At 45.3% G+C, this 23266-nt stretch overlaps 1 protein-coding gene across 6 annotated transcripts in view; it reads right to left on the bottom strand.

The window, feature by feature from the left end:
- The window catches only part of mef2d (myocyte enhancer factor 2d), a 106399-nt gene that overhangs the window by 53509 nt on the left and 29624 nt on the right, over positions 1–23266 (bottom strand). For all 6 annotated transcript variants that reach the window (XM_030072226.1, XM_030072231.1, XM_030072227.1 and 3 more), the window contains exons 2-3: positions 14405–14836; positions 4390–4593 (exon numbers count right to left, since the gene is read on the bottom strand). In XM_030072226.1, coding sequence (XP_029928086.1) covers positions 4390–4593; positions 14405–14458 — 258 coding nt within the window. In that variant the 5' untranslated portion in view covers positions 14459–14836. The remainder of the gene's footprint in view (positions 1–4389; positions 4594–14404; positions 14837–23266) is intronic.

Below are 23266 nucleotides of genomic sequence, written 5' to 3'. Positions count from 1 at the left end.
GTGCTTCGCGGCGCATCTGGCAAAGAGGACAGCTGAGGACAAGAGCTGGAGAAAACTGCTGAATGCCTTGTGGACTAAAGAGTGTGTGTGTGTGTGCATGTGTGTATGCGTAGGCAGGGGATGGGGGTGGGGGTGGGGAGGGGGGGGCTCTGGGGTGGATTATGGGGGTATGGGAGGGCAGTGTGAGAGCTGGTATAGGAGGGAAGGACACACGGGCAGACAGACACACAAATCAAGACGCTCACCAGGCCTGAATATTGTATGAGGCAAGCTGCAGAGCGTGCGAGCACAGTGAGACACAGGGAGAGAGGGAGAGAGAGAGAGAGGGAGAGAGAGAGAGGGAGAGAGAGAGAGGGAGAGAGAGAGAGACACTTGAAAACACAAACACATGTACGCACAACAAGCAGGGCCAGTGAAGCTTGGGCTGATGCGGCCTGGAGCAGCCCGACGCCCTGGCACACACACACACACACACACACACACACACACACACACACACACACACACACACACACACACACACACACACACACACACTCTCTCTCTCTCAAGAGCCATCTGCAGATGGAAATACAGCCTATACAAAGGCTTTACCTCTGACACTGAGACAGTGAGGGAGAGAGAGAGAGAGAGAGAGAGAGAGAGAGGACGGAGTGAGTGAATTAGGAGATTATGATTATGCAGAGGGAGAGACAGGTGGAGGTGTGGAGGAAACAGAGAGAGAGAGAGAGAGAGAGAGAGAGAGAGAGAGAGAGAGAGATGTTATGTTTATGTTATATGTATATGTTTGGTAAGAATGATAAGTTATGATCAAAAATGGTTCTGTTGTGCCGCCGTGTTCCTGGTGGCATGACGACTGAAAAACGTTTACATTGTTACATTGTTTCTATCTGTTTTTACTGTGTACATTGTATCACTAGTCCATTATCCATTTATTTATTTATTTTATTTTTACTAATATTATTGTCATTATCACTGCTATTTGCTTTGGCAATATAAGCACTGCCTTGTCATGCCAATAAAGCTATTGAAATTGAAATTGAAATTGAGAGAGAGAGAGAGAGAGAGAGAGAGAGAGAGAGGCTCAAAGTGCTACCTCAGTCTTCCCTTCAGCCCCTGACAGCCAAACCTGCTTCACCAACACTTTCACTCAGACTTGATTCATTACGGGACCATTCGCCCGCCCCCCCCGGCTGCAATGAATTCACATGTTTGTGGAAAGACTCTGGGTGATAAAGGTGGGCTTGTAAGACGAGACAATGAGCGCCCGCCCGCCCCGCCGAAGCTGCTGCCGGTGCCTCCTTTTACAACGGCGGCGTGAAATTAGTGACGCTGAGATTCACCGGTGCGTCTCGAGGCATTCGTTTTGGCGTCGACTCCCCGCCGCCGCCGCTGTTGTTGTTTTCACATCGCGTGTTTGTCTCCTGCTTGTGCGAAGGTTCACATCAGGTCACATGACCCTGCTCGCCTCGCTCGAAGAGAACAAGCGCTCCCCGGCCTCTCCATTTCCTCGCAGATGTTGACCAACAGTTATGAAATTTCAAATATTCATCAAACGCAAGCGAGGAATAAATTTAGGTTTTAGAAATATCGAACTATGACTATAATATCCCACTGCATCTTACTGTATTGCATTGAATTGCACTGTGTTGAATGAAATTGACCGAATATCGTATCGTATTGTATTGCACTGGTAGTTGTTTCAAATGCATCTTTAATGTATCGGATCATTGGCAATTCATCCAGATGTGCAAAAAAAAAAATCCTCATTTCACATAGAACTTCGTCATTTTGATTCTTCAATCTTCCAACATTTGGGCTCAAATAAGGTATCGCTTGTTTTTTTATAGGGGGCTGTGAGGCAGAACAGGTTGATGAGCAACTCATGGTGCAAGATTTTCACTTTTTAGCATTCAAACCTCCAGGAGTTTAGGACCTTTTGACATATGAAATATGAAATCTGTTCTGATGGTCCACTCATCCCAGATTTAAGGAGAACCGATCACTGCAAACGGACAGAGATGGGAATGAAGGATTCACGGCCATTTTGACAAAATGTTTAGCAGAAAAACTATGAACAGATTTTTTTTTTTTTAGTCTTTAATTGATTCAGAATTTTAGTGCAACAGATAAAGTTTTCAGTTTTTATGCAGAATCATTTTGCCTCTATCAGTTTAGTCTTTTGGAAATAGAGCTCTTTGTCTGTTTTGGGTTTTCAAAATCTTCCAAAAATCTTTGAGCTGAAAACAATGTGGGAAAAGGTGCTGCCTTGAATGAAATGAGTGGAAATCCATTTTAGAATTCAAATGTGGGACGCTCTCCATTTTAAAAGCAAAACTTTTAATACTCAACATTGGAAAAAAAGTGACGTTTCGGTCTAAAGAGACCAAAATTCACCGAGCCCGTGTGTGAGCGCGGCTCGCTGTGGGCCTCCGGAGCGGCCCGTGTTTGTGTTTGACAGATCATGAACTCCTCTTGTTGTTTGCTCGCTAACAAGTGAAAATATTCCAGCAAAACTGCGATACCGCTTTAAGCCGCCGCTCCATATGAAGCCTAAGTGCTGCGCCGCGGTGTACACGGCTCGCTGAATCATACCTAACCATCTCGTGTTCAATTCATGAGTGGGCCATTATGTATAAAAGGGTCAGCAAGGCATATGAATGTGCTCCGCGTTCGCCTGGCGGTCTCCTGCAAAGCTTTTTCCTGCAGGGAGGAAATAATAATAATAAAAAAAGTATTTCCATTCCGTTCCACATAAAAAAAAAAGGAATGTGTCCCCAAGGATTTGTCCTCACACCTTCTCTCGTCACCTCCTATCTAACCCCTCTAGTCAGTATGCTAATGAAGACGCTGTTTTTTGTTTTTTTTTTTCCAGCCCCATCGCTGGGTCCCTCCTGTATCTGGCGGCCATTTCGTGCCGAGATGGATTCCAGTTGGTTCCAGGCTTGTTCCTTTGGCTTGTCGTCGTTGTTGTTGTTGTTGTTGTTGTGGGATATGTCCCTGGTTGTCGGTGGGGCCGGTGCCAGAGGGGGAAGGGTTAGGCCCAGCTGTCCCTACCTCTGCCCTCCCTGCATGCCACCAGGCATCAGGCCAGAGTCCGGCCACGAGCACACAGGCCGGCACTGGACTGGAATACAGCACGCTGGACTGGCTGGACTGGCTGGACTGGACTGAACGAACCAAGGAAATTCAGACCAGACTGGACTGGACTCACTTAGACTCAATAAAACCAGACGGAGCTGCACCGGATTACACCGGGCTGATTTTTTTTTCAAGGTCATTTATGAGGTGGGCTGTCCGAACAACCACTCAACTCGTCAGTCTGAGGAGAAGCCTGGACCTTTAGTGAGGCCAAACTGTGGTTGGGTTTATGAATTGGATGCTTCAATTCTTAACCCTTTATAGGGCAAGTGACTATTTTTGGTAATTTCAGAAATTTTACATATCAGGCCCATCCCCTGTCTCAGTTAGTTCAATAATCATTTGGTCTTCACCCAGCCAATCAGCAAAGATCGCTCTACATCCCAGGTCACATGATTGTGGCATTTGACCAATCTCATTGGCTTTGATTTTCTATAGGAAAATGAAAATTTTAGAAAAATGTTATAAAAGTAATAAAGTCCTGTCATGTTCACTAATAACAGTCTAGGGTTGTTTTTTTGAATTTCAAAGTATTTCAATGAGTGCCCTATAAAGGGTTAAAGTAAGAAAAAGCGCATAAAGAAATGTAAAAGATCTTTTTCGTCTGTTTCTGCCTCGTGTCAGAAACAGAAGCAGACACTTGTCCAACCGGTGGGATTAGGAAAGTTTGGCATCAGCACATTAAATAATTTACAGCACGTTACGGGGACGCCGGCATGGTCAGCTGTTGACCCGTTAGTCGACTATTTGACCGTTCTGGCAATCATCTGGTCAGGATTGGACTGGATTAGAAGAAATTCCTGTTGGATTAGACTTGACTTTGATAAACTGGACTTTTGCTAATTCAGAGCGTGGCCTGGACTAGATTAGGTGAGTTTAGGTGAACCATTCATGATCCTCGTGAGGAAAATGGACCAGTGCAGCGTTAGAAAGTGGTAAATGGGATAAATACACAAAGAAAAAGAATGTAGCAAACTGAACAGTAAAAAAAAAAAACTTTTTTTCCAGCAATATGTCACATTATGTGCAAAAAAAAAAAAAAAAAAAAAAAAAAACATTGATTAGGGAAAGCCAATAAACCTTGTTTCCATTCGGACAGCTGCCTGCACTGTCACAGTCACACTCTCTGACATTCATAATTCATAATTCAACCTCCTCGTGGTGCGTTCAGGCTCTCGCTGCCCGCCGCTCTACATGACCCTCGTCCCCCTCCCCCCGCCCCCCTCCTCCCCCCTTCCCACGCTTTACCTCGATGATGTCGGCGTTGGTCCGGCTCTCGTGCGGCTCGTTGTACTCGGTGTACTTGAGCAGGACCTTGTCCATGTCGGTGCTGGCGTACTGGAACAGCTTGTTCGAGTGGTTGAAGATGATGAGGGCGATCTCGCAGTCGCACAGCACGCTCAGCTCGTACGCCTTCTTCATCAGGCCAAACTTCCGCTTGGTGAACGTCACCTGGAGGGAGCGAGGAGGACGCAGGTGAGAAGGACAGAGGAGAAGATGGAGGAAGCAAAGCGTCGGGAAGCTCTCAGCGATGCGTTTTACATTCCTGCTTTGTTTGTGATAAGAACTGGGCAGTAGAGCTGAAAAGTAAATATTCTCAAAATCACAATACGGCCAAGTGCAACATGTAAATCGCAGGAGCTGCAGTTTATCTGATAAAGGTAAAATGTGGGACAAAATATTGTTGTAAGAAAAGTATTATGGTGCTGAAGAGACGCCTAGCTTACAAATCAAATTTTCCAGATGTAAGAAAGCATGTTTGTTTGGTACATTCTGACAGATTTTTCAGTAAAAATTAAAAATGTGATGCAAAAATAACCATTCCTACTACCATTTTGAGTCATATCGCAAACACAATATATATATATATATATATATACGCACACACTGTGAGCAGAAGTGGTGATCGCCATCATGACCAAACAGACAAAGACAAAAGTGCCGCCCACAGAAATTCCCAAGAAAGTCCCACTCGCAGTTTGATTGACAGGTGATCACCATAGTGATGCGTGCAAAGATCAAAGGAGGTAAACTTTTTTTAAAAAATGAACAAGAACCTCAAGGATTGATGTTTTAAATTTAAAAAAAATATTATAAAAATTAGTGAATCTTCCCATTAGCAGTGCAGTTGTTTTACATCAGTTACTCGATGTAGTTAATCTTCATTATAGTGACATATTGTCTATTATTAACTGTGTCACATATGTATCAGCTATATTTGAGTTTAATTTAAAAAAAAAAAATGTAAGAAGTCAAAGGTGATGATTTCAGTGAGTGTGTGTCAGTTGTGTCATGGGGACGATGTGTTTGGTCATGGAGAAAATATTTAGGTAAGTGACAGAATGATCACTGAGGAGCTGTTTTTAATCTCACCTGCACACATTTGCTTTTTTTTTTTTTTTTTTTTTGCCTCTGCTGACTTGTGTCTGTAATCAGTGCATCTTATCACTCCGCTTGTGTGTGTTCGCCGTGCGCCCGGTAAACAAAAACAAACAAACTGGAAAACAAAATGCAGGTGAAACTGTGCTGGAAGGACAGAGAACGCAGAAAGAAAGAGGCGATGGAAACTTCTTAGCATCTCAAAAACACTCTGTCTCGATTCTGCACCGTCTCTACTTTCTCTCTCTCTCTCTCCCCACTATTCTTTTACACACACACACACACACACACTCTGACACACACACACCTTGTGTAAGCCCCCACAGTTTCGTACTAATGGCGGCTCCCTCGCTGTTGGCTGGCTGGTTTTCGTTGTGTTTTCTGGCTATACTGCCTGCTATTTACATTGCAGGCAGATCTGGCTTTGTTTGGATTAGACAGACAGGATCACACACTCGCAAACAAACACAGAGGGAGACACATGCAGGGGGAGATAAAGAAACAAATAAAGAGGAAGACAGCGTTCAGGTACTGCTAAAAAAAAAAAAAAAAAAAAAAAAAAAAAAAACTGTAAATGAGCCATAAATGTTTGGAAATAAATCTCAGCTGACACGGAGTCAAAATAAAACACAGTGCCCTCCCTCCATATCGACACAGAGGACATTTTAATTAATGGCGCAGAAAAGCCGAGTGGATTCGCTCTTCGTCTAAAAAAGGTGCACAGGCACGGCTTTTCTTCTTTCAAAATTAAGACCTTGTTCACCATAAACCGTTACTTCCTGTCACAAAGAGGATGTCGCCCCCTCCTCCTCCTCCTCCACGTGTTTGCTTTGAAGAGCGACACTGACAAAAGTGAAAGCAGCCTCTGGTGACAGCCGGCACACACTCTGGCCAGGTGAACCACCATCGAGCTGGAGGTGCTGCACAGCTACACTGACGTAAAAACAGTTCTCTGACTTATTAAAAATGAACCTTTGCGATTAGGATTTGGGCTAAAAACAACATATGTTTCTTAATAAACTTTACAAATAGAGTTATGTGTCTCAGTTGTTTTATTATATGGAAGGTGCCGTTTCTCACCATGTTGAAATGTGTGCTTTTAATCTGCGAGGTGGAAGATAAACACACTGTGAGGCTGAGGACGGTAAAACCCCCAAACACAGACAGCAAACAGAATTACCTATACACCTGCAAGATGTGAGTACACACAGATCTGGATGCTGCACAGTGTGTGTGTGTGTGTGTGTGTGTGTGTGTGTGTGTGTGTGTGTGTGTGTGTGTGTGTGTGTGTGTGAAGTGTTTCTTACATTTGGGCACGAGCCACACCCGTGACAGGAAGTTTCTGACTCATTTTTAGACCACCCCAGGTCACTAAACGCCTGTCTCTAGCATCCAGAGACATTACAGTATGTATGTGTGTGTATGTGTGTGTGTGTGTGTGTGTGTGTGTGTGTGTGTGTGATCATTCTCCATCAGTTTATTAAACAAGCATAACATCCTTCACATCAAACTAAACTGAGTTTTATCAGACGGACTTCTCTGGCAGATTAGTCCTTGAAACTGAATGTGAGTGAGAGTCTTGCAAGTTTTCTTTTTGTAGCAAAAACAGTCGTGTTATAGAGTGAGTACAACACGTGCACACTCTGCAGAGTCAATGCTGAAACGACACATCGTGCAGAAATCATTTTATTCAACTTTTTATGCTGCAATGCTAGCACAACCGCCATCTGTAAACTACGCATCCTGTGAAGGGTTTCAGGCTCGTGCTTTCCAGCTACCATCACTAAACTGTTCACTAACGGTGTCTCAAATCGCGCACTTCCGTTAGTGCACCGTCTGTAAGTACACTTAGCTGACAGTACACTTAAGGCCCATTCATTACCCTACGTAAAAGACGGAAACGGAGACGAACGGAGCTTTTCGTCCGTCCTGTCCGATCATTTCGTCCGTCATTTTGCACGAAGCGGGGGAGCTTACGATTACGGACGAAACGGAGCAATACCAACGGAAATCGTGGGGGCAGTATTGAGTTTATAGTCCAGATTGTCACCAAATCACCAGAGTCACGAAGAAGATCTGCAAAGGCATTTAAAAATGGAGCGCGGTGTTGCAACTTGTCAAAAGTTTGTTTTTTTTGTTTTTTTTTTAACTTGTTGAAAGTTGACTTGTCGTCATCCATTTCCCGCATTGGCAGCACCAAACACCAAAACTCCCCATTGAAGGGGCGGCTGAGGTTTAGTGGCCTCACGTTCCACCGAAATGTGTTTTTTTTTTTTTTTTTACCTTTGCGGGGCAAATACAATAAAAGAACTTCTTCCACGGTCGCCGTGTTTTATTAATGCTGTTTTATTGGCGCTCGGCACTGCCATCTAGAGGAAGTGTTGTGCTAACGCGCATCCCAACACAAAAGATGTACGGAGGTATGAAGGGTATACATGTAGAGGACGGACGGACGGACGAAAAAAGGGTATGAATGGGCCTTTACCGGCACAGTGCCCGACCGGGTGGGCGCGGTCCCGACCGGAGCCGCAGCCGGCCCGCCTGATGCCGACCGGAGCCGCGGCCGGCGTTGGTTTTCGGTGGTAAAGTTATCCAGAAGTAGACGTGTACACATCCCATCTTCAAAATAAAAGCATCACCACTGCTTCTAAGGTAATAGAGTTTTATTTTTGTGAACAACCGGAAGTGACTGTACTTTGCACAATCGCTAGCTTGAGAGTTATCCGAAAACGTCGAAGCAATTTTCAAAACAGACGTTATTTGGACAAACTGACCACATATTTGGAATCTACGTAGTTACTTTCCCGCCTGAAAAAAAAATAAAACTTAATAAAGTGACATATTAACAGTCGTAAAACGAAAAGTCAACTCTTTTTTTTTTTTTTTTTTAGCTTTTTTAGGTAGCTCCTTCCGGTCAGTGGTGCCGTGAGGGTGAGAAGTGTCCATCGCTCCACACTCAACTTTTTGACCGTTTTGAGTGTACATCCGGGTATTTGCAGTGCACTGCATTTTGTTAGTATTTTCAGTGTGAACGCACTTATGCACTCAAAATACTAAGAGTAAGTGCAGAAGTGTGCGATTTGAGATGCACTATAATTCAAACCTGTGACCGCGGGCGAAGGGGCGGAAATCAGCACGAGTCAGGACGTGAGGAGGAATCGGCTCTTTTGAGTGTCAGATCACCGGCCGGGGATCCGAATCCTCTGGGTGAACATCATGGCGTCATTTTAAAACACACCACCTTTTGAAATGACTGACACAGTAGCTGGGTTTCCATCCACCTATTTTTATTCGCATTTTCAGAAATTGCGAAAAAAAAAAAAAAAAAAACTTGGATGGAAACGCCAGAAATTCGAAAAATACGCCGAAAATTCGCAAAAAAGTTTTTACGCTTGGAGGGGGGTGGATTTCTCAGCGTATCGATAAAAAGAAAATGCGACTTTTTGCTGTGGAAACAGGGTTTTTGCGAATAAACGATGACTGGACCGGATACCACGTCACACTTCTACGCTACAGTCTTATTATTAGTTATTATTATTATTATTATTATTAGTCTCTTATTCCTCATTTAGGATGGTTGGGTACGAAGTTAGCGCTGCCAAAATAGTAAGCAGACTTCTCCCAAGAGCCGACAAGTTCAGCAGGAGTCTGTCCCTGATCAGCTGTTGAGTGTCAGCTGAGTGTTTGTTGTTGTTCATTCGACACACAGACGCTATCTTATGACATCATCTCACGGCGCACTCTTCTCCCAATAACCGCAAAACAAAACTAATGGAAACAGGCATAAATTCGCATTTTACTTTGCGCATTTTGACAAAATTCGCTCAAACATTTCGATGTATTTGGATGGAAACCCAGCTACTGAATGAGTCCAGATTCCTCCTTAATCCAGGAGCTTAAACCTTGTGATGGCGTCTGAGGCCGGGCGAATTTCTTCTGCTGACGCGTTCGGTTTCTTCTGTCTGTGGATGTGATGTTCAGTGCAGAGGGATGATCTGTTTACTTACATCTAAAAACTAATATGATGATAAGTGACGCTCTAATGATACATGTGGCCGAATCTTTACTTCCCACCGGTCGTCTGACAGAACAGGTTTCTGTCCTTGTCATCCTTCAATCTCTTCATCTCTCTTTCATTTGCTCTTTTTCTAATTGCTCAGGCACCCGCCATGTTACGCCTATGCCTCTCTCTCTCTCTCTCTCTCTCTCCTTCCACCGTCTCTTATTTTCTCGCCCTCGTTTTCTCTTCCTCTCTCTCTCGCGCTTTTTTCCACATCCTCCCTCCCTCCCTCCCTCCCCTCGCTCGCTCTCGCTCACTCATTGCTTCCTGCTGCCACAAATCAAATTATATCGGGGTCGTATCCATGGGCAACCGACTACCCCACCAACCCCGCCCCCAACCCCCCCCCCCCACCCCATCCACCCCCAACTTCCCACCTCATCATACTCTGCTGCCATCATCTTACCTCCCTCCCCTTCTCTCTCCGTCTTCCCCATCTTTATCTCTCTATCTGCATATCACTCCCTCTCCTCTCTCTCCCTCTTTCTCTCTCTCTCTCTCTCTCACACACACACACACACACACGCACACACAGAGCGAACAGGGAGCAGATGAACTATGTGTCGGTGTTGGAAAGACAGGAAATGACAAATTACGGCTGTGGAGGTTGAGGAGAGTAAAGACTGGCGGTGACGGCGAGGCAAGCCGCTGCAAACAACAACAATTATCCTGCTAACCAGTTATTAGGTTGTTTATCCTCCAAGTAAACAAAGAAATGACCCCAAACGACCCGCACAGACCTTTTTTTTTTTAATTAAAAAAAAAAAAAAAAAAAAAATTCAGGGAAAGTGGGTGTCCAGATAATAAATTTGGGTGATAAGTCTCCATCCTGGAGTTTGCCATGAAGGATAAACAAGCTGGAGGTAATTGACATTAAGAATAGAGTTGCCAGGTAACCAATGGCAACAGAAGAATAAGACATCCTTGGTAGAGAGAGAAAGGAAGAAAGGGGGCGAGCTGTTTCATCCGTGTGTGTGTGTGTGTGTGTGTGTTTGTGAGTGAGCGTGTGTGTGTGTGTGTACTTGGCGTGGTTGTGGTTGTGTGGCAGATGGATGAGGAAACCACCACTGACAACCGCAACCTCCTCTCTTGCTGTTTTCTGTAGCCAAACCTCTCTCTCTCTTTCATTTGGTAGTTCACAGTCTCTCACAATCAGGGCTGAGCATTCAAAACAACAATAATTCAAAAAAAAAAAAAAAAAAAAAAAGATACTTCAGTCCTGCACCAATTTGGGGCTTTTCAATATCCATTCTGCAGGACCAACAGTGAGGAAGCGTGATTAAAAATCATTAAAAATGCTGCAATCTTTATCTTGTCTCTTTGTAAATGGGCTTTGTTTTTTGTTTTTTTGTTTGTTTTGTTGAGGAAACCAATGCAGTACTGTACTGCAAGACGAAACCTGCAGCTGAACTTGAAAATAATACATGCAAAAAAAAAAAGGTTTAGAGCCTCAATCCGCATCCACTTGGCCGGGCAAAGAATTACAGTCTCCCTAAAAAATGTGTTACCTCAAATGCCCTTGTATTCCAGGTCAGGGCCCACACTCTGCATGCTGCTCGCTGCATGGAGCGTGCACGGCTGTGTTTCAGCGTTAACATGTGGGACGCTCATGGCCTGCATGTATTCCAAAAAAAAAATCATTTGATTGCCTTTCAGACGTTTGCACTGCTCATTAGCTGAGGCAAGCTCGAGCACGCATGTAAAAAAAAAAAAAAAAAAAAAAAAAAAAGGTTTCTCTACTGTTTTCTTTTCAGGGTCATTTTTGTTCAGTAAGTAGGTTTGCACATTCAGAGAATTTCACTTACTGGACTTACTTCACCATGAAATATAAAAAAATAAAAAGTAGCATATAAAAAGATATTTAGGGATAGGCAGTGTGTAAAAGTTTTAAAAATGTGTACAGTATGCAGATGGCTCTCTGTTGGAAGCTGATTGCATTGATGGGAAGACAAAAAAAGAAAATACAAAAAAATATATATTGTCTGCATCTGTCTTTACCTAACATCTCTGATACACATTATATACTTGGGACAGGGGAAAATTTATTATGTCTCTTGTCAGGACGTTTTAGATTTGGTTGTGCTGCGCTGAGTGTAAAAAAAAAAAAAAAAAAAAAAGATTGATAAAGATTGGTAACTATCAGTCAAGTAGGTGATTTGTTAATTGACAGAAAATGTGTTAATTAAAATTTAAGAACTTTATTTATCAGTCTAAAACTGTTAATCTATTGATTGTTTTAGTCATTTATCAATTTATTTAGTAATTTTTACAATCACTAATATACTAAGATAACAGTGGTTGTACATTTCTCCACTCATATCATTATTAAATTAATACTTTGGGAGTTTTTTTTTTTTTTTTTGGCTGCTGGTCAGACGAAAGGAAAAAATTTGAAGGCATCGCTTTGGGCTCTGATCACTTCCAATGAGACTTTGGCTTTATTTATCACACCTTATAAATAAGATGATTTATCCAAAAAACAGCCAATAGACTACTCGACGATAAAAAATAATCATCAGTTGCGACTCAAATGTGAACACTAGGTGCTGTTTTGTTTCAAAATAAAGGTCAAATCCCATCCAATAAGTTTGAGAAACCATTCACTTGGTGTCGGATCGCAGTCAGCCAGTAACTGTTGATCCTGACAAAACGAGTGTGTAAAACCAGCGAAACACAACCATATCATGTCACTGACAAACTGTCCGACACCTGATATTAGTGCCGGCTCCATTAACCAGAACCTGCTCCGACCAGAAATCCCTCCACACACACACACACACACACACACCTGATTGTATACCGCTGAATAACAAACCACCAAACTTGGCCGACCCCCTGCAGGCGTTGTTTCCTCCTCTCTATGGAAATGGCATCGGCTAAGATTGATGAGGAGAAAACTGAGGATGATTTTTCAGACCCTGCGGCCACCTAGTTTCTAAATTGCTCAGGTCTTACTCAGCCCGCCACCTTGTTCCTCTCTCTCTCTCTCTCTCTCTCTCTCTCTCTCTCTCTCTCTCTCTCCGTTTTCTTTTGCTTCTCTCTCTTTTTTGAAGGCGGGCACGTCAAATCCATTACTCAATCTGCTCAATGGAGCGAAGCCCATTTACCAGTTGACTCATTTTAGATGGATCATTTACCCTTTCATCCTCCTCTGACAATGCCACTGATGTAACCAGAGCAACTGAAGATTTGTTTTTTGGAGGGGACGGAAGAGGGAGGGGGGGGGGATTCATGTTTGTTTTTGTTTTTTTTTTTTTCTTTGCTCTTTTTCCTGTAGGCGGTGCAGGCGGAGGGGTGGAGGTGGTGGGGGGGGGGGGGGGCTGAGAAACCCCATGATGGCCGTGGTCATATGAGCTCAATAAAGGATGATGTTGTTGTGCAGACGCCATGTTGGTCATGTGACACTTCAAACGGCACAGAAGCGGCACACGTCCCGGAGGAAATTATGACGATTTCACACGCTCACTCGCTCGGGACTGAACCCGTCAGGTTTTCTTGCAGCCGATCACTGATTTGATCATCGACCGAGACGCTGAATCTCTCTCTTTCCCGAACTCTCCACACACACACGGCGCATCAGGTAAACACACACAACAGTGAAATTACAATAGAGCACTGTGTTCAATGGATTGTTTATACAGCAGCGTGACACTGGTGGCTCATCCATGTGCAAATAAATCAGTTTTTTTTTTTTTTTTTTTTAATCTACACAGATAAATGACATGTTAGTGCGTGCTTACTCACCTATTGGCACTGGCAGCACAGAAGTTTTTCACTGTGCCAGCCTCCTTTCCAGCTTTCTTTACAAAGTGTCAGCCAGATGGACGACATACCTCCAACACTAACTTTGTGCTGCGGCTGCACGCCGGCCTCCGACTTTCTACAGGGAGAGTCTGAACTCCTGATCAGCAACTGCAACTTCTCTCTCCCCTTTTGGTGATCGGCAAGATACGATCACCACCCGATTGATCATTGCATCTCTCATGCTTACTGGGGCCGCAGTGATTGATGATTATTTCCCCCGTGGATGAACCTATTAATTATTCCAGATTAATCATTTTGTGCAGTAAGGGTAGAAATGGATGACGAATGTTCATGGGAAGTCAGCAGAGCCCAAAGTGATGTCTTTAAATTGCTTCCTCAGTCTGGAAAACCCAAACTATTCATTTTATAAATGATGTTCATGGGTTTAATGGAGAAAAGCCGCCTCAAAACTTAACCTTAGCGTCTTCGTGATCTTAGTGAAGCTAGAATCAGACAGTATTTGGTGTTTTGACTTGATCAATGACTGCAACGACTAACGATTAACAATTAAGCAGCTATCAAAATGATGCTGTCGATCGATTCATCAATTAATCTACTAGCATCCGGCCCGCCGACCTCCTATTTGTGGCCCCTGAACTGTAATTCTTTAAGTACATGTGGGTCAACACCGCATGGCGGGAATGGACTGAAAAATTGATGATTCTTGAGATCTTGATGTGTTTGTTTGCCAAAAGACTGGAGGTGCTTTATATTTTGTTGTTGATGGCTAAAACTGAAATTTTGTTTTTGCTTGTTGCATTCACATATTTATTTTAATTTTTATCAAAATGGAAATTATATTTTATCTAAGAGCATATTTTTGTTGTTCTGAACAAAGAGGTTTGCATATCACAGCATCACGTGTGTCCTGATCGACCCTCAATAAATGGACCTTTGGCTCATTGAAAAACATTATTTTTGGCCCTTCAAGATTTGTATTTGAGTACCCCTGTACTAACGGTTTCACCACCAATGCTCACACACACACACACACACACACACACACACACGCAGTCTAACCTGTCTGTTGCGCTCATCGGTGATCCTCTGAATCTGAATCTTTTTCCTCCCCATGGTTCCGGTGTGGCGGTGGGAGGGGCAGGGGGCGTGGCGAGGTCAGAGGTCACGGCTGTCCTGAGCGGTGGCTGCTCGGGGTTGTCACTCTCTCTCTTCCTCGAGGTCTCTTATCCCTCTCTCCTCTCTATTTCTCTCTCTCTCTGTGTGTGTGGTGCTGACCCTGTCCCACAGCAGCTGGGACCGGGGAGTTGGTCTTTCCCCCGTGGGTTAAAAAAAAAAAAAGAAGAAAAAAAAAGGTGAGAAGGAGGAAAGGAAGAGTGGGGTTCGGCGTGCAGCGCCGTTCAGATCATGGTCCTGTGCAGGGGGCAGGTCATCCGCTCGCTGGCTGATCTGGGATCCTCTACCCTCCCCTTCACTTCACTTCACACTCAGCTCCTGGAAAACAGAGCGGAGGCATTCATCAGATTCAGACAGACATTCGGAAAGGAGGTGGGAGGATGTGTGTGTGTGTGAGTGTGGTGTATGTGTATGTGTGTGTGAGGGGGGGGCATTGTTTTGTATAATGTGACCCACTTCAGCATCTATAAACAATTGTTTAGGCCTTAACCCCCTCGGGCACAGCGAGGAGAGAAACAAATGATGCAGCTCTGGGTTGGAAGCAGAGTTCAGCGCATGAATCAGAAGCACATTGCGGGGGAAAAAACTGAGATGGTGGTGGTGGGGGGGGCGGAGGAGGGGGGGGGCACTTCTCATGAGGTTAGTGTTTCCTGTGAGGATGGGGGGTGAAGGGGGAGGAGGGGGGGAAGCGCGAGGCCCTCAGGGTCCTGCGAGGAGGGAGGCTGTGCTGTGTCAGCTTCATTAGAGGCATCACCGCCACATCACTGATCTGCTGGTCGCCCAGGGCGGGGCAACCGGCTGGCCCCGGGCCCCGGCGGCCTGCACATGACGAATGTTGATTTCCCCAATCGAAGGCAGAGCGGAGAGGAGAGCGGCGCTGAGCGGGGCCTGTTGGTCTATACATATTCGCCATTTCAGGCAGCTCGTCCCGTTTGCGTGTAATCACCGACGCGATTTGAGGATCGGGAGTCGGTGTTTAATACGATCGACGGCGGATGGAGAGCATCACCAAACGGCTAAAAATCACCCTGCATTCAGCTGTGTGAAATGTCTAGTCATACTGTATGTGCACTCAACGGCAAATTCCCAGACTTTCCCAGACGTTCAGCGCGATTCCCAAACTGAACCACAGCTGGAGATTTTCCAGGCTCTCCGGCCCGGGAAGGGACCCTGTGAGCCAGACGTGTGACATCGCCGTAATGACGGGCGTGCGTGGGGCGGAACCCGAGCCCGCGCCGTTGACTCTTGCGGGATCCGGTTTCCAGCGTTTTCACAGAGGCTCTCAGACGCTTGGCCGTGTGTCCGGTAATAACGTTACCATCATGCCTTATTAGCTTAACGGAAGCCGGCCCTAATTCACACGACACTGGGAAGATGAAGAGCGCACGAAGTGTGTCTAATTCAGCTGTTTATTTACATTCCCATCGGATAACAGGGGTGCACAATATGCTACAATACCTGATCAAACAGAGAACGGCTACGTTAGAAAGACGGGATTTTAAAAGGGGGTGTGCACAAACGTATGCAAACTTATGAATGAGCAAGCAGGCGGCAGCAACCCAGGGAATGGCAACAGAAGGCACGGACATTTTAAGCCCTGTTACTACTATTTGTGGTTCAGCCTTAAAATAGCGCTCTATATATACATACAGACTGTGTGTACACAAAGCACACACACACACACACAACACACCGCACGCATGACAGCGGGAGCCGAGTCAGAGCATTAGAGCTGGACCATCTGGAAAACCTTGAGCGCAGACGCCACACCAGCTCTCCCGCATTGTTTGCATTCCCCCTACCTGGGAGAGCAGCAGCAGAAGCACGCCTCCTATTTATACTCATTCTGCTGAAACAAAGAATGTGCAATAGTCTGTCATGAGACTGACATTTCTTTTGTGCCGCTGTGGGCACGGACAGCACGCTTGTTTTCAGGAGACGCAATTGGCTTAGCTTGGCGACGAGCCGCCTATGAATTATGCACTGGCTGTTTGGCTTAGAGGCGGGGCGAGCTGGAGAGAGGGGGGGGGGGGGGGGGGGGGGGGGGTGTTATGCGTGTCATAATTGTTTTGATAAAAGCCGTGATGAGGAACTGGAGGCAGCCTGAGCTCTGTTTTTACATGGAAAATCTACAGCGGGGTTTATAAAAGCCAAGATGCTCTCTGGAGGAAAAAGGAAACCGCTGGATGTAGAAAAATATCAGGGTCGTTTTCCTGATAATGAGTCGCAGCCCCTTTACACAATCCACATCTTGATTGTCTCAAAGCTTAAACGTCTCCCTCCGACTCATCTGCTTCTCTTTATCTACATCTCCTTCGTGACTGGTTACAGATTTAATTTGGGTAATGAATAAGGGATAATGGCTTTTTGTCAATTCAGCGGCATACCTCTGTGAAGAGTATGCCCCTCGTATTTTTTTTTTTTTTTTTTTGTTTTTTCATTCAGAGAGAAGTTTAATTTATCTTCAACACACATGGAATACAGCGGTGGCGGTTATATCTTAATAAAATAATAACGAGGTGTACGCTTGTGTGCTCTCACATCCTGCAGCCCTTGTTAAGCGCCGAGCGGAGGGACTCGCTCCGGTCGCGAGGAGGCATTGGTCTGAAGTTCAAAGGCAGCGCACGGAGGGATTTGTCTTTAGGCTGTGGGCTGATCACACATGAAAAGGCTGCTTTATCTGCCCAGGGTTGGTCAAGGTCTCGGACCTTTTACCCTTCATGCTGCTGGAGCTCGCTTTCCATGTCTGATGTCAGGCAGAATCTCTGCTCTTACACGGAAAGTGGAAGGCCTGGAGTGTGTCTGCTGCCTCAGCGAGCAGGCCGGAGCGACACGGAGGCTCTGGACGACCAACAGATAAATGCTGATAACTGAGATTCTGCAGTGGACCCAGACAAGAACCCTGGGGAACGCCTTCAACTTTAGGAAGGGGGGGTTATTAGTGTGCCCTTTTTTACTAAAAAAAAAAGCAGATAGATTCAGAGAATATAATCTCTAAAACAAACATAAAAACCTTGGAATTGATAGCTTTATGGCGTAATAGTAAAAAGAATGGTGAACTGTGCACCATGGAAGCAGAGGTAAGTTTGAAACTACAGAAATATAAAACTGGATTGGTGCTATAAAGCCGTTTTTAAGTGCACAGATGCCCGAATATAAGACGACATGAAAATGGGCTCTAAACTCCACGCTCATCTTACACATTTCATGCAGCTCACTGTTGCTTTTTTCCTCTGAAGATATTACAGTGGATGGTTTGTATTACAGTAGTAAAAAGAACAGCCTTTAAGGCACTTGCTGCATACTTCCACGTCATTTCAGTCTGTCTGTGTCATGAACCCTAGTTTGACCTGGTTGTTTTGGATTGGCTCCAGTGTTTTTTGAGAAATGCAATAGCTTGTATCGGTTGCCTAGACAATGAGAACAAGGGCAAGTCTGACAAGCTCGAAATCAGCTTGAAAATATCAGCATCCACAATACCAGTAATTGCTGATATAAACTAAATAATGAAAAACAAACATGTATATTGATTGTAATCTGCGGGCTGATTCAGACAAATAACTGTTTCAGCACAGCAGTTTCTATGTAGAGATAACAGCCTGAGTTTGGGTTGGGGGGGTAAAACAGAACAAAATAAACCCGCTTTCACAGAGCCTTAGGAATGGTAAAAAATGCTATTGCTGTTACAAATGTGGCAGCTAAGCATTAGAGAGTGCATTGCCAGGTCACAGCCTCAGAGCAGCCTCCAACAAAGATTAGTCCATAAAAGAAACAGTAGAAAGTGTTGCATCGCATCATTATCCCCGACATCTGTTGCTGGGCCTGTTAAGCATTTTCAAAGCTTCAATCTCCTATTCCAGTGATGTGGGGTGGAGAGCCACTAGCTGCAAAGGCTATATTATTTTTTAACCTTTATTATCCAGGGACATCTGACGGGGCACGCACATGTTTTTCAGCAACAACCCGCCTCACAACACTGCAATTAGTTGCGCCGCTGCAGCCGCGGTTTTCCCACGCCGACTAGCGGAAGCGGCTCGGCGCGGCCGCGGCCACCGAGCGGCTCATCTCGGGCGATGGGAGGTTAAGTGCCTTGCTCGGAGGCACGTCACCCGGATTTTCTCAGCTAGTCCAAATGTGTCACAACCTGCAGGGAAGGGGAACAGGGGTCGTGACTGAGTCATGACATATAGGAAATAAACCGCTCTTATGTGACACACTGAGACTGGTGTGTTCGTGTCAGAGGGGATTTGCGTCTGTTCGCCTGCATCATTCTGCTCGTTTCCACGAGCGCAGATGTGTGATGTGATCAAGTAAGCGTGTAGCTATCTGTGCATGTATATGAAGGACTGACTGATATATAATTTAGGGGCAGATACTAATTAGTGATATTTAGGGTGAAACAACAAGTATTTTCTCCCTCACAGGCAGTCTGTCACCAGAGCGGCACTAGAACTGTGAAGCATAATCTAAATGTTTTTCTTTTTTTTATGTTTTATATCATATTTTGCTTACTCTTTGCCATTATTTTTTTGGTACAGTAAATGCCACAAATATTTAAGTCTGTGTCTGCCCACATGATAACATTTCTCAAATGCCAATATTGACCAATAGCACTGATGCATCAATGTACTGGTCAGGCCTTAGCACATGCTCTCTGTTTGTGTGATTTGCATGTGTGTGAGCGGTTTCCTCCCGCCGTGTCCATCTTTTATTGTCCTAGTGTGGAAGTGGCAGCAGAGCAGCCTGGAGCAGAGAGATAACGGTCGGTGGTAGGGGCTAGCAGGGGGTGGGGGTGGATGATGGGGGCCCTCTTGGTTGCTGGAGCCATGCCAGAGGACTGCTAAGAAATCCATCACTTCTCCCACTCAGCACCGGCGTCTTCCAAGGCTGATTTGCAGCCCAGCTCCACTGCAAACCCCCGCCACATCATCCATAGCAGCCCACACTGTGCTTACTCCAACAGAGACTGACACAGGTGCTGCGTGGTTCAATAGGTGGAGCCGGGTGCAATCGCTGCAGGGGTGGGGGCTGATTGGTGACAAATATCTTGTTTAACAAACACATGAAAGAAAAAAAAAAAAAAAAAGATAATCTACCCAAAACATCTCTGCTATGCCAAATAAACGCTTTAAATGTGCATCAGGCCATGTCACACACAGGCAGCTCCAAATGGCAGCAAATGGAAAAAGAAAATGTTGACATCCAGTAAGATAACATCAGAAAATGTACACAACAGGCTCGTGTTTGCTTGCCTGGCTGGTCTGTGATGTTTCATACCTAAAGATACCAGAGGAATGAGAGAGTCAAAAGATCTAACAGAGGTGGGTCCAGATTTCTCTGGACTGAACGCTGGCTTGGCGCTGCTGTCCTGACACAGTTTATATTTCAATCTTAAATTTCAATTTGTCACTTTGTGGGGGTGGATAGGTATTCATGCCCAATACCAGGATTTCATGTGTGAACACAGGGCAAATACACAGCATCTGAATTAACTGGGATGGGACACTCTTCTCTGTTGCTGCCTCCCTTTGTGATTCCAGCCGATTAGACATATTTCAACATAAAAATCTTGCTTACTGCAGCTTAAATGAGGAGAACATACCAGCAAACTTTTGGCTGTGTAACAGATGTTGATATTAAATCAATTTTAATACTAAAAATATACACAACCATGGCACTTTATGGGGCTTCGGATTCAAGTATCAACAGAAGAGCATATGTTGTATAACAACCTCACAAATCAAGTTACTTGTTGGCAGTCTAGCAAAGCATGCCAAATGAAAAATGCCATTTTTTTTTGTTCGGTCCCAGCGAATGACAGAAGTGACCAACTCCATTGTGTGCTATTGGCAGAGCTGCCCAATAGCACAGCATTCACCTAGGATTTGCAGGAGGGTTTCAGGTTTCATGTAGCGCAATCTGGCCTCATCTGCCGGTGTCACGGCCTCTGGAGCGGGCTATCAAAAAGACAGATCTGTCCCCTGCTTTGAGGTCTGGGCAGATCAATATTTCAACAATATTCATTGTCTCAACGTTCGCCAAGATCAGAGAGATGGAGCACGAAACTCTGACATGATGGACGAAACACGAGATGACAAATGACGCTGTCAGATGTTTCACAGAAACAGAATTATGACTGGGAATCGAACAAAATCGAATCAGCGGCAGGTGAGTTAAGCCGCGGCGTGAATAACAATCACCACCTGAGGTTTTTTGTTGAACGGGGAACAGCGCAGGGCTCGAGATCTGAGAGCAGGGTGCAGTGGCATGCAAGCCGTCAACATGACTTAATTGCGACTGCACTGCAAAAATGCAAAATCTTACCAAGATTATTTGTCTTATTTCAAGTCAAAAATGTCTTATTTCTAGTCAAAATATCTCATTACACTTAAAATAAGACATGATCACCTCAGAAGTAACTTGTTTTTAGACAATTTTCACTTGTTTCAAGTGAAAATTTGCTTGAAACAAGTGAAAATTTGCTTGTTTCATTGGCAAAATTTGCCAGTGGAAAAAGTGAAAATTCACTTGAAATAAGTGAAAATTAGCTAGAACAAGAAACAAATTTTGCCAATGAAACAAGCAAATTTCACTTGAAACAAGAGACAATTGTCTAAAAACAATTTATTTCTGAGGTGATCATGTCTTATTTTAAGTGTAATGAGATATTTTGACTAGAAATAAGACATTTTTGACTTAAAATAAGACAAATAATCTTGGTAAGATTTTGAGTTTTTGCAGTGTGAAGTGACAGCAACAGTTGGGACGCATTAGAGCCGCGCACCACCTGAAACGTCTAAACTGCACAGGCGGCACTGGAGTCACACACACGAGCCTCAAGCATCGAGAACGGGCTTAACAAAGAAACTGGAACCACTGTCTGACTGCGGTGGAGTTTGATTTTCTTGCTGGGGGATTTGAATCGCTGGATTTTCACGCGGCGCCGCAAAAGCGCTGGAGTTTTCAGCCGCGCTGTCATCGAGAAAGCATGAATGCCAAGGTTCATATGCAGCTCGTGGGCGCGGAGCCACGCAGAAAGCCCTAGCCAGGCGTTAGAGGAGAAGGAGCTAGTCTGAAGGCTTAGTCCCTCGCTGGAGAAGACAGAACCACCAACGGGGGGGTGGAGGGGGTGTTTAACTGGGCCGCTGAATTCCCTCATCTGACCCGGTGAGACTCGGTTTGCGGCCCAACCTTGGGGGTGTTCTGCCAGCACCAGCTGTGGGATATTTACAGCCTGTTGCCTCATGTTCCCGGGCAGCCATCGGTCACAGCTCTCGCCGCGCTCTGCCCGGTGACCGACTGTCGCTGCAGTCAGGCAACCCGCGTCTTCGGTTGTATCGACAGAGCCGCGCGGCAGACGTTTAGTCAGCGGCGTCGGCAGGTGAGGGCGGGGCGTCGGAGCGATCCGAGAGCGCCGGGGGAAGGGGAGAAGAAGAGGAGTGGGGAGGGAGCGGAGGCGAGGAGGGGGCTGCTGGCCCCGTATCTGAAGCTCGGCTTGTGACTGTGATTGTGCCTGTGCGTCTCCGCTGCCAAGCCTGGCAGTGGAATATGATCTCCCCTTCCCCCCCTCCTCTTCTTAACCAATCATGGGTGGGTCTTTGGAGAGGTGGTGGGGAAGAGGGGAGGGCTGATGCAGTGCAAGGGCAGCACTTCTGAGAGGGTGGGGAGCGGAGGGGCGAGGTGGGATTGGGGGAAGGGGACGGGATGGGAGGGGCGGCGAAGAGATCTGTACCTCTCGGCTCGTGAATCAACGCCCCCGCTGCCGGGCTGCTGTCAATACTGCAGTCTGCCCGAGCACTACACTCGCTCTCAAACACATACATAAAAAACAAACACACACATTCCCACACACACACACACACACACAGAAACCACAAGCCTACGCACTTAAAACAGGGCACCCTAACTGTCACTGATCTAAGGTTTAGCCTCCGGCACGAATGTAGCAAAAAGAAAACACTCATAAAATGTCTATCCACAACAAACACACACACACACACACACACACACAGAGAGAGAGAGAGAGAGGGAGAGAGAGAGAGAGACAATGATGCCTTTTGTCCACCAGGTCTTTCTTAAACAGAAAGCATGTGGACCAGAGAGGACTTGGCTGGCAGTTCACACAATACTTCAGTGTAGTTTGTTGTTGACGCGGAGACTTTGGCCCAACGCATCACCGAGATGGACTATGTGGTTTGACCTGTCAGGTTACACACTACAAACCAGGAGACACACCCAACCCGGCAAGGTGTGATATGATTGGATGATCTGATGGAACAATGGGAACGAGAGCGCTCGCTGCTGGGAACGGATTTTCCATTGTGTCAATTGTACTGGCACCAAGACACACGGAGGGTTTGATTCCCACACGGGCCACCTATGCTTAAAAAAAAAAAAAAAATGGGTACTGTGACACGTTGCACTTTGGATGAAAGCTGCTACCAAAACGGCACTCGCGGTGAAAAGAGTGTAACACAAAACAGAAATGACCAGAGGTAAGAGAGGATTTACAAAGAAAACGAGAAAACTCTGCTCAAGAGCGAGGATCTGCTTTCAGAAAGTGGAAACTGGAGTGGCACCGTCTTCCAATGCCTTTGTGTTAACGACTGAAAAAAACACTGGAAAAAACGGTCCCAATAACAAAAAGCACACCGTATTAAGACTTTACATAAATACAGACGGCGTTCATTGGGGCTCTATGTGATTTTTTATACAAAAGGGTTACCACTGGTCACAGTGGAAGGTCAC

The sequence above is a fragment of the Myripristis murdjan genome, chromosome 16 (genome assembly GCF_902150065.1).
Source record: "Myripristis murdjan chromosome 16, fMyrMur1.1, whole genome shotgun sequence".
Classification (NCBI taxonomy): Eukaryota; Metazoa; Chordata; class Actinopteri; order Holocentriformes; family Holocentridae; genus Myripristis; species Myripristis murdjan.
This window is presented reverse-complemented; position numbering and strand designations above follow the sequence as displayed.